General features: G+C 36.9%; 1 protein-coding gene across 1 annotated transcript in view; it reads left to right on the top strand.

Annotated features, from left to right (window-relative positions):
• Positions 1-808: 808 nt before the first annotated feature.
• Positions 809-12,091, top strand: part of ptprr (protein tyrosine phosphatase receptor type R) — a 31,724-nt gene continuing 20,441 nt past the window's right edge. Inside the window, exons 1-2 of the mRNA XM_014986147.2 lie at positions 809-1,172; positions 6,555-6,835. Coding sequence (XP_014841633.1) covers positions 1,085-1,172; positions 6,555-6,835 — 369 coding nt within the window. The 5' untranslated portion in view covers positions 809-1,084. The remainder of the gene's footprint in view (positions 1,173-6,554; positions 6,836-12,091) is intronic.

The raw sequence follows: 12,091 nt of genomic DNA, 5'->3' as shown, positions 1-12,091 counted from the left end.
TTTTCAAGATATTAAAAATTATTTTAGATGTTTAGTTTGCAGTTTTTCCGCCATCAACCTTGACTCTCCATAGAAAAATCTTTAGCTGTAGCATATAAAGAAATCTTTGGAATATTTAAGCATGAAAAGTTGGTTTTAGCCCTTACCAACATTCATATTTCCCCCCAATTAATAACTCGTATTACTTTGAAAATGCCGATTTCTATCCTTTAACTTTCTTCTGGTCGCTCGCCAAATCTTAGGGTAATTTTTTTGTGTTACACCACCGGCAGCCATTTTGTTTTTCTAATTTCGGCGACGGCAGGAACAAAACAATATCGATTCTTATAATTATATCTTAGTTTACAGATAAAAGTAAAAATTAAAATGTTTTGTTAATTTAAAATGCATGTTTATGAAATATAACGCTTTTAAACAAACAAGTATGTTTTTAAAGTTTTTCAGTGATAGAACAAAGGAGGCGCGAGCGCATTTTAGCACTTAAGCTAGCAAAGCTGTAAAGGTAAGTTGAGTTCTAATTTTACATTAGAATTAATTTTGTATTTTTTTTTCGTATTTCTAGGTGAAAAAAATATCTTGCCTGTAAGCGAGTGCCTGTAAGTTTTTTTTTAATATATATACATTTTATCGGGCTTGTAAAGGGCTAGTGAATAACCATTACTTCAATCAAAATGAAGTATTTATCGATTTTCTTTAATGATTAAATTATTTCCAACACCAGAAAATGATGCTGTTATTGAAGATTTCTCCTCCCCTTCCTTCTCTCTCCCCTCTCCCATCGCCAGCCTCCACCTGAGCGTCATCTTTCCTCATTATCTCCCAGACACGGATGGAAATAACCCGTCTCAGTTCGGAGCCGCCACCGCCTCCACCACCACGTCAGACCGGCTGTTCCTCCATCGCTCAGGCCGCTGCAGGAGGACACTGCAGGGCGGGGAACGAGCGGTAGGAGCCCCAGCGGCGGTGCTACGACGGCTGCTTTCAGCGTAAACAAGCCTCTTCTGCTGTCCTTGATGTTCCTTGACAGCGCTAAGAGGAGCTTCAGAGAGGCAATTTGTTTGAATCTGACCCACAGAAAGGCAGCATGAACCGCAGCAGAGGAAGAGGAGAAGGAAGCTTCTTCACCATGTTTTTCTCGCTGTGTTTAATTTGGACACAGCTGCTGATCCCAGGTAAGCGTCTGCCGGCTGCATGCTGCCTCAGACATCAAAAACATATAGGAACAACCCAATAATTTGCTAAATAAATGTTTTCCACAACCTTCTAAAGAATAATCAAAAATGCCACTGCTATATAGATCTGACACTAAATTAATCATATATCTATGCAGTTTAGTTAAAATGTGTTTTATGATGGGCATTTATTTATATATTGCAAATAGACTGTATTTGCTGTCTGTGAAAGCAATATATAAATATCCTAAATAATTGTAATATTTGTAAATAAATTGTTTCTCTACTATAATCCATAACATTCAAAATCTAACTGTTTTTGTTGTGTTAATGCACACCAGACGTGTCAGTTAAAGTGTAGCTTTAAAAAAGGAGAATGAAATGTAGTATTTTTAGCATGGAGAGATATTTGAGTCAGCTGCAGAAGATGCCAGCATCCCCACTGCGTCTTCAGGGGCTGTTCAGTGATGCAGTTCCTGTGTGAACGCCTTAAATCTGAATATAGGTCAAAGTAGACCTTCATACTGAGTCCTCATAAAAAACACAATTGACACCAAAGGCAGCTTTTATTTACATGAGCAATGAGACGTTAATCTCAAAGGATGCATTAATTCATATCTAGAAAAACTGAGCTTTTTTTGTTGTTGGTAGAAACAGTTTTTTTTTCTCATAAAAATGTTCTTACATCTGGATAATAGTCATAGTGCGTTTGTGATAAAGGGCTTCTGAATAAGTTAAAGGTTAATAAAAAAGAAAAACAAAATAGTGTGCAAACCTGATTCTTACAGATATAAAAGATCAGTGGTTGTGGCCAAATTGTTGTTTATTTTAGTCAAAATTGACCCAATCAGGGTAAAATTAATGGGTAAAAAATTATCTTAAACTGATGCAAAAAACAACAATTAATTTATTTGTGTTGTAAGCTCTGGTAAAGTTTTATTTTTGTTTGAATCCATGAGTTTTAAAAAATTAGTAGAAAATAATATTAGTAGAAAATAATAGTGTTAGTCTAAACTGAGAATCCTGTGGAATTAATTTGTGGATAGGAAATAAATTGTATACTTGAACTAGTCAGATCATTTGGGCTGATTCAACTGGTTGTGTACAGTACCCTCAAAAAGATTTTATTATTTTTGTAAAAATGAAACACACATTATAATTTACTTTTTGTTTATCTGTTATGTTTCAGCTGGGTGATAATGTCAAACTTTGGTTAGATTTTTCTGAAGATCTGTAGATTTTTTTAAACCAAGTGTGTTGTACTAATAGTAGTAGGATATTTAACAAAAATGATCTCATTTGATATTACTTGAGCCAAATCTTACGTGAAAAGTAAAAAAATCTAAATAATTTTTAATTTAAATTCAGGATTTATCAGTAAACTTTACTTGGTAAAATACTTTTGACATCAGAAGTTAACTGGTTTCTGTTTTTAATCGTGGTGCACCAGGATATTATAATGAAAGTTTGATTCAATATGTGCAGCTCCATATTAAGTTACAATAAATTTGACATTTTGAATTAGATTTATCGCAAGTCAATTAACTGACACCGATTCACTTAAAAAGGTAGAACATTTTCTGAAAATCTAATGTAAATACAAAAAGGTAATTTTTTGACCCAAGAATTCCAGCTTTAAGATGTCTTAATTTGTAACAAATGTAGATTATTTTTGTCTGCCTAGGAAGGCATTTTGTGCTCTTTCAATTAACTTTTTAGAATGTTGCCAACATAAATTCATATAAACAAAACACAGATTTATCTAATGAGGTTTATGTTGATGTCAAATAATGAAAAAGATGAAAAGGAGTAGTAATTAAAGTCATGGTTGTAATAATTAGGTATGAAAAACTGAACACGACATAATATCAGTCGATATTGATAATTGATAATAATTAGATTTTTTGTTTTAAATATGCGAAATGCTACCAAACTAGTGGAATAACGTTTCTTGTTTTGTCCAGTTTTCACTCCGCCATCTTGTTTTTTTGTTTGTTTTTAAGCAGTTATGAGGCTAAGCCTAAAACTGCTGCTGTGCAAGCTACTTAACTGGTTGTTGCTAGGTAACCAAAGTTGGGGGTAACATGAAACTGCTTATTACCCAGCAGGTTGTTGCTAGGCAACCAAAGAGTGAGTGAGTTAGTTGGTTCCACCAGCCTAGCCTAGTTTAGTTGGCTAAAGTCTTTCCTCTGCCTACATCCCCCAGAAAGCTGGATCAGAGTCCAGTGAATATTCACTGTATTAAATATTCAGATGTATTTTTTATTGTTATTGATTGCAAAATAGATTATTGATTTATTATTCAGGCCTAGTAAAAATATAAGAGTATCAACAGTTAATCTCACTAGAAGCACCAATTCTTCCTCAGTAGTGTTTTATTCCGACAAATACATAAAATATGACATTTTCTTTTGTATATTTAATTCATAATGATGTTAAATGTCTTAGATTTGACTTATGAAACCTGCAGAAACCCTGCAAGGTTACTGAAAACCGTCTGAAACTCTTGATCTTTGAGACGAGTCTGTGTTTTTTTTTTCCTGTCAGGCGTTTTCCTTAGTTGGTTTTGGTCATCTGATGATGACTAATTCCTGCTTTAATTCCCTGCTTTAGGCTCTCACTGTGTCTCCGGTTTTAATCGGGGTGTTCAGGTTCACTCTGCTTCAGGAGGAAAACAACTCACATGTTTTATCCTGTGGTACAGTCTTGGTTCTGGCTGTTTATTTAATTTCTGTTGTCTTTATCACAGTGGGTTTGCCTCTGGAACGATTTAGCTGATTAGATGGAGAACATTTGATTAGTCTGTCGTGGTCAGCAGGTCGCTTTGACAGAGAAACTGGGAGCCAAATTCTGGTTCTTGTGATTGATGATTCAGCTGTGAGGCAGCAGCTGTGATGCTGATTACATGAGAGGAGCTGACTGAGCTTCCAGCATTTTCTACACAAAACACTCAACCAGTCTGCCTCTTCTCTGCATTTGTGCTAATATCGGAAAACAGATGATTTATTTCAGCTGTGTGACAATAACAAAAGGATAAATCCAATATATAATCTCAAAGGAAAAGGAAATGCCTCACTCTATTTGTTTCGTAATTCACTTCCAGCCTGAACAGAGGCTTGATTGTTGCTGTCCAATCAGAGCTCACCTCAGCATCCTGCATAGCAACCAGGACGCTGTTGTTAGGTAGGACAGAAGTGAGGAGGGGATGGAGAACGCTGAGTCAGGTTCACAGTCTCTCTGAGGAGTTAAATGCAGATTTCAGCTGTTTTTTCAGCCAGAAAAGGTCAGACATATAGAATTTATTTGGCTTTTATGTAATTGCAGACATTTTGAACCCAAGCTATTTAATTCCTGCCCCATCTGTTTTATTTAATTTGTTGCAATCCATTCATTTCTGCTTGTCAGGCTTTTACATAATCCAAAAATTGATTTCAGGAAAGAAAAATCTGCTGTCAGATAAAATGTGACAATTTGGACAAATGTGAATGGATCCGTTTGTGTATATATCACATATATATATATATATATATATACATCACAATATTTACCAATATTATCACTAGATTTTCTAATATCACTCAGCCCTACTCTATTGATTTTGATGCAAATGAGAAAATAGCATTGATTAATTGAGATATTGATTGTTTTAATAACTTTACTTTCCACTGTATGAATTGCACATGGTGATGGCTGCCAAATCTGTTGGTAATGAAAGCTTTAGTTTTCAGCTTTAAAACTATAACCGATCCTTCTGTCACTGTGTTTACACTTCATAAACGATGTAGACTAGAACAGTTGTAACCGTAACTTTCACAGCGTTTACACTCTGAAACACAAATCACTTCAAAGTCAGAGAAAGTTTGCAATACTCAAATATTTGTAATATTTAAAGCCTAAAAGCCCAATGCAACACAAACCACACACACGTATATATAGTATGTAATTGATCAATTTGACATTTTGAAAATAAATTAGCTTAATGGAAACACAGCAATTTTGAAAAAACACATTTTTTGATAAATATTTTTGGCGCTGGGAGTGACATGATCAATAACTGGTGCAAACCACAAAGAAGACGACAACAGGAAGTAGAATCTCTGAAGAAGACTCTGAGCGCTGCTTCCTTTTTCACACAATATAAGCAAAAATGGAGTGGCGTCAGATTTTAGCAGTTCTAGTTTTAGGAGCAGCAGTTCTCGCTGCATTTCCATTGACCATGTAGTTCCACAAATTGGAATTACAACAATAAAATTGCTTAATGGAAACGGGCCAATTTCAATGAAAAGCTTCTGCACTAGGATTAGGTGATTTTTCAGCCGTATCGAAAGTGGTTCATTTTGCAAAACTGCACAATGGAAACTCGTGTTTTATAATCACAGCTTGTGACAACGTGGTCATGATTGGACTTGAGCATCAATACCTGCTGGAAAAACTTCCTGGATCATAAATGTGCTTATAGTCTTTTTTTCTTTCTCGCTCAGTGTAAATAAAACTCGTGAATTAATTATTCAGGGCTCGTCTTCTTGGCGGTTGGTTGGGATTTCCTCCATGCTGCCCACATATCTGAGCGCAGAGGCAGATGTGCTGCGTTCTGCTGTCTCTGCCGCTCTGAGTGTGATGCGTTCGAGGTCGACATGTTTGAAAGCAAAAAGACACAGAATGCTGTTGATAGCCAGCGGTTTAAAAATAAACAATGAAAAGATGTTTCTGCTTCGTCCTCTTCCTCCAGTCTTCATAGTCAGGATTAGAGATACTTTTTAAATACATGTATTAACCCAAAACGTGTCTAATTATGGATTGAATGAGAAATAATTCAACAAATCGACAGCTGGGGTTTATTTACTGTTATTTAGGTTTCACAAATATAACAAGATGTTCAGAAGATTCCTGAAATTTTATGAATTTTTTTTGACGATGCTTAAATTGGACAAAAAAATAAAAAGCACTGAGGATTTATTTTGTAATTAAAGTTTTCTAACAGACCTGATGGCATTAGAGACTGAAAAGCTTTCTTATATCTTCAGATTTATTTTCAAAATGCTTTCTACTACCATTTGTTTCATATAATTTATCTGTCTGTTTATTTTTTATTTTATGGTTTTTGTTTTATTTTTTCATCCTAGTTTTACAACTTTCATCAGGATTTAAAAAATCTGTTTCTTTGAATTTTTATGTCTATTATCATTTTATCATCAGACCATCTGGATTCATCTTCATTTTATTCTTTTTTCCATTCTTTGCCTTGTTTAACTTTGTATTTTTATGTTTTTAGTTTTTCATTGCTTCTTGTTATATTTTGTTCCTGTGGATTAAAGCTGGCCTATAAATAAACACTGATTGATTTATTGATTGATCGAATGTCTGCTATCATCTTTCTCTCAGAGTATTTCGCTGGCGGTCCGTTCCCGACTCACCGTCCGGGTCGCCACACTCTGATCGCTCAGAGAGATGCGAATGAGCTGCCAGAGTCTCGTTCCCACCTCCACCTCCATCGCCACCAGCACCAGAACCAGCACCCGGCCCGGTCGACCCGGCCCGAGTCTCGGCTTCAGCAGGAACTCGGCACCCGGCGGAGCTTGGACCTGCTGGAGCAGCTGCATCAGGATGTGGAGCCAGACCACTTCGGCTGGCGTGTTGTACCCGGGGAATATGTGGTTACCATGGTGAGTGCTTTGTAAGCCTGTTGCAGTGATCTAGTCATAAATTGATCTCATGATAAATTAAATGATCTCCATATTTTCCATTTTCTTTATAGTTTCAGTTATGTGTGTTTTTATTTCCGTTTTAGTTGAATATTTATAGTATCTTTCGGTTCCAGTGTAGCGTGTTCTTTACAAAATTAAACTGCATTGATCTCTGACTGGACAAACTTGCTTTATTATACCTTTACCAGCAGATTACTTGAAAATGATCTCAAAACAATATTATCATTTTTCACAACAATTTATCATTCAGCAAAATTGGTTGTTGCTTTTTTTTGATGGGTTCAAGTCAGAGCTGAACAATGAATCAATAACAATGTACATCGTGATCAGTATCAAGAGATACTACATCTGATAGACTGTTCAACAGGTTCCCTGAACTCTGATCCAGAACCACAAAGCATTCTGGGGGATGTAGGCAGAGGAAAGGATCTGCCTACATCCCCCAGAGGAAAGCTAGGTTGGTGGAATCAGCCAACTCACTCACTCTTTGGTTGCCTAGCAACATCCTGCTGGGTAACAAGCCGTTTCAAGCTCCCCCCACCCCAGTTTTGGTTACCTAGCAACAACCAGTTGTGAGTAACTTGTGCAGCAGCAGTTTAAAGTTTCACTGCTGTGCCTCATCAGGCATTTATTGTGTCGTTTATTTTTTATTAGGATAAATTTCTTAGAAGAATTTTGATTTATCGTCATGATGCATTACAATTAATGATGATTAAAAAAAACTGTCCGTATCGTCAGGATTGTTAGTTTTACTATTTTCTCAATAATAACTTCAGTAAATATGAATACATTTCAAAATATGATGAAATGCAGTTAGTTTGTGCAAATTAATGATAAAACAATCACATTTCTTCTTGTAACTGGAGTTATAAGATGTGTATTACAAATATGAATAATTTCTAAGACCAGTTTTTGTGTTTGTGTGGGTACGAGTGCCACACAGCTACCAAAAAATAATAAATAGTTCTTATCGTAATAATAGTACCACTTAAGATCCATATCGCTCTCCCCTATTGAAATAAAAGCTACTTTTTGATAATATTCTCTCTGATTTGTAATTTATGCTTTTAGAAAACAGAGCAAGCCCAGCTCCACTGTTAACCAGATTACTGATGCACCTGAAATATGTAGCTGTCTTCTCATTGGTTGGTTGGTTTTTAAAGTGGTGATGTCGTCCTAGAAACATGTTAAAGAAGGTCAGGGCTCAGAAAGCAGACGGCGAATGATTGATCACATGCTGCAGACTTCTCTATGTATGGAGCTGCAGTCTCTGTTGCCATAGCAACTCTAATAGCAAGCGAGCAGACCCAGTTCCCTCCACAATGGGCGGTTGTATAACTCTTAGATAAACAGCAATGACCTTCAGACACAGACAGAGACACGGGGGACGCGTCTGGGAGACGCGGTGAGGCAGGTGTTTCTCGCTGCGTTCGTCCTGCTGGTGTCCCAGTTACCGGTCCGACTGCAGCTTCCACGCTTCCATGAGCCTTTTTTCCCGAATATTTTCTGAAGGAATCAGATGTTTGGACAAGTTTTACTCAAAAGATTCCTACAAACTTGGTTTGGCATTTTGACCTTTTCTTAAATCTCAATTCTAGATTCTCCTCCACTTGAGTCAAAAACATGGGGCTGATTTTTTCATTCTAAAATTGTGTATTTTGGTGATTGTAGCCTGACTTTACTTGGCTTCATCTGTTAAAGTGGAAATTATTTTGGACACTTTGCAGTGACGTACTTAGCAACACAAGAAAGTATACAATCAACTATTTTCTCCTATAAGTAGAATTTGGAAAAGGGTTTGATGAGAAAAAATACTGCAAATAATTCTAAAGTAGCACCACAAAATTAGCGATTTTGATTGCAAACAAATCGCAAAATCCTGGAAGGATTATTAAATAAACTCAGAGGTTCCCTAAAGTTAGAGTCGGTCCACTTAAAATGTCCCTCATTTGCCGTTTATAAAAAATATACTTTAAAGTGTTAGTTTATACATTTAGAACTGAAAACCGACTCCTGGTTACTAACATGCATCAAGAACAGCAACAAGAATATTCAGTTCCAAGGTTTACTGTCTTCTACACAGTGGCTCCATATTCTCCTGATGCTCCGTTTGTCTTAGACATTCACTGCTTTTCAAGCGTCTTTTCTCCATAAACCTGCATAAAATATCTGGATCTCTGCAGAATAGACGCATTAAGAAGTTACAGGGTGTTAGCATAACAACCGCCAGCAGACCCACAGTCTGCAGACAGAACAGTTGGAGGTGTCGTGGCCACAGATGCATCGTGGGAGTGGCGACAATCTGCAGAAACCTGCTGTGGAATCTCAAAGACAGATGGGAATGCTGGCAGTCCGCAGACGGCAGTGTCTCTGTTTTTAATGTTCAGTTAGGAAAATAAAAGCTGCTCTTTGCACAGATTGAGACTTCCTGTGTGGTCACATGACCCGGCATCCCTGCAGGCTGTCTCTCTGAAAAGCATCCTCTAATGTGCTAAGACGTTTTCCTGCAAGCATGCAAGCTGAGAGAGACCCCGACACACGGCCAGCAGGTCATCTGCTCATTCAGCTCTTAAAAAGAGTGCAGAATGCGTTCATAAATGCGATTATTCTCATTTAAATCTCCTTAATTCGTCCCTCTAACGCTGCAGTTTGCATAACAATTAGAGTAATGTGATGTAACAGGATGTAAGGGAGAGAAACCTCAGATGGTAACCAGTTACCGTCATCACATTCCTCCAAGGCACCATGTGACCTTTGCCCCTCTGTTGGCTTCTCACAGCATGCTTCGTTGTCAAAGCAACAACATTGTGACTCGGCACATTTGTGTTCAAGCATTGGAAGCATTTACTGACGTCCTGTTGTCCTTAAAGACCGTAAACAGTTTCATCGGCGTAATTCCTTCGTAAATTCAAGCATCCTCAGGTTGAAATGACCTCTGTCTTTAATTCCTACATGTAAACTGCAGATTCCTACTCTGAATTCTGAATTAATTCAAAATGCTAAAATCAATTTTAGCTTTTCTGTAAAATAATATTTAGATTTTTTTAATTTAATAAATAACCTGATACTAGTGATTTAATTTGCTGATTTTTATCCACAAACATATTTTTGCTACTATATAAACTGATGGAAATTATTATTTTTTTAAATTTTAAATAAATATTCTATTTGCTTAAACCATCTTTTCTTCTAGTCACATAATTTAAGCATAATTTCAGAACCGTTTGAATAGAAAAATCGAATTAAAAATCGTAATTTCTCTTTGGGATCAATAAAATGTTTTTGAATTAAATAAAAAATGTGCATTTCTGGATAACATGAAAGAAAACCAGGTTTTAGATAAAAATAGAATAATTTATTCATATCTGGAAGTTCGTCCTTCCATGCATATTACTGGATTGGACGTCACTACTAGCCGCTCTAGGTAGAAACACGTACCTGCAGGTGCCATTATTACACATTGAGTTAATTGTGATTAATTAATTACAGACAATTTTTTTAAATCTTGATTTAAAATTTGTAACAGAACCACACAGCATTCTGGGAGATGTAGGCAGAGGAAAGGCGTTATCCAACTGAGCTATGTTGGTGGAATGAACTAACTAGCTCACTCTCTGGTTGCCTGGCAACAAAAGAGTAATTACCAGTTTCAAGTTCCCCCCAACTTCGGTTACCTAGCAACATGTTGAGTAAGTTGCGCTGCAGCAGTTTAAGGTTTTGACTCATAATTGCTTAAAAATAAAAAATAACATTGCAGAGTGAAAACTGAATAAAACAGGAAATGTTATTCCACTTGTTTTAGAATTTCAGATATTTAAAACAAAAACAAACTAACCAATAATTATCAATATCGACTGATATCAAATGATTATAATACCGTGATATTTTTTCAGCCATATTGTCCAGCTCTATCTTCATTAAAAACAAAACTAAAATTTTTGTGTATTTTGAAAATAAAATATTTTCATGTTTTGTCCACAGTTTACCTCTAGAGGCGCTAAAGCAGTCGTCATCCATTTAGACATCAGAGAAGCTGATTCAAACAACTTTGTTTGAATCAGCTTCTCTGTCCTGGTGGCTTTAAAATGTCGTATTGATCCTCTGCTAATTGCTGACTAATTGATTGAACCCTCTCCACATCCCTGAGTGCACTTTGACCCCTGGCCCTGTCCCCTTTCCAGCCTTCTCCCCACTGAGCCGGGCTGTTGGCTAATTACAGCCTATAACCGCTAAAGTGTGTGTGGCTTGGACAGAAATAGTACCTGATCCCAACAGGAAGCACAGTGGGATAATGGCATTACCCGGGCGACGGCCAATCAGGTGGAGGGTTGAGCTGTGTCAGGCTCTAAGCCAATCAGAGATCAGGGAATGAGTAGATCAGGAAATGGAGCGAAAAGTCCCCGGTCGCTAAGTGACAGGCGGCTCGCCTCCTTTCATTCAGAGAAAAGCTTCGCGTGGTCGGCTTGGTAAGGTTGTTTACATTTTTTATCCTGCTTCATTTTAGCTTTTACCTCATTGTTTTTTGTGTTTTAATGCAACAATGTTTTATTATTTGTCTGTTTGTTGAAGAGTTTAAATGACTCCGGGGCGGTTATCTGCTTACACAGCAATCAGTGGATCATTGTTGCCTGGAGATTTTACAGAGAAAATCTCAGAACAGAAAAACTTCAGTTTTTAAAGATGTTCAAACAGAAACCCAGGTGTAAACTGATTATTATTTTAAATATTTTTAATATTATTGGAGGATTTCTCTTGGTCAGGCTGTTTTGTTTTAGTGTAACCAGCCACAGTCTGATAACATCGGCTCTGTGAGCTGCAGGTTTTGTTCCTCATATTGAATTAAGTGGCAGCAGAACATGTTGTTGTTTTAGCCATTAGCAAACAGCCGCCCACACACACACACACACACACACACACACACACACACACAATAAAACACACGGGGATGTTGAAGCAGCAGCCGGTGGGCTTCAGGTTGGTGGACAGAAAGCTGCAGAGGTCAGACTTCTTGTTTGTTTTCCTCTAATCTCGTTTTAAAAAGCAATCTGATATTCTCTGAGTCTGCTCTGCTTTTATTCACTTAGAGGAAATGATAAATATCAGCTCAGTGGGTTTATGGATAAGTTCAGGGCAAATAATAAAGGCAGAGATGACCTACATCACTTTTGGATCATTTAATATCACAAAGACTCTGTGGAGTGGAATAATTGTTAC

Source organism: Poecilia mexicana, unplaced genomic scaffold, assembly GCF_051168715.1.
Source record: "Poecilia mexicana isolate PSO_F unplaced genomic scaffold, ASM5116871v1 scaffold_23, whole genome shotgun sequence".
Classification (NCBI taxonomy): Eukaryota; Metazoa; Chordata; class Actinopteri; order Cyprinodontiformes; family Poeciliidae; genus Poecilia; species Poecilia mexicana.
The sequence above is the reverse complement of the archived record's forward strand: the minus strand, read 5'-3'. Positions and strand labels throughout refer to the sequence as shown.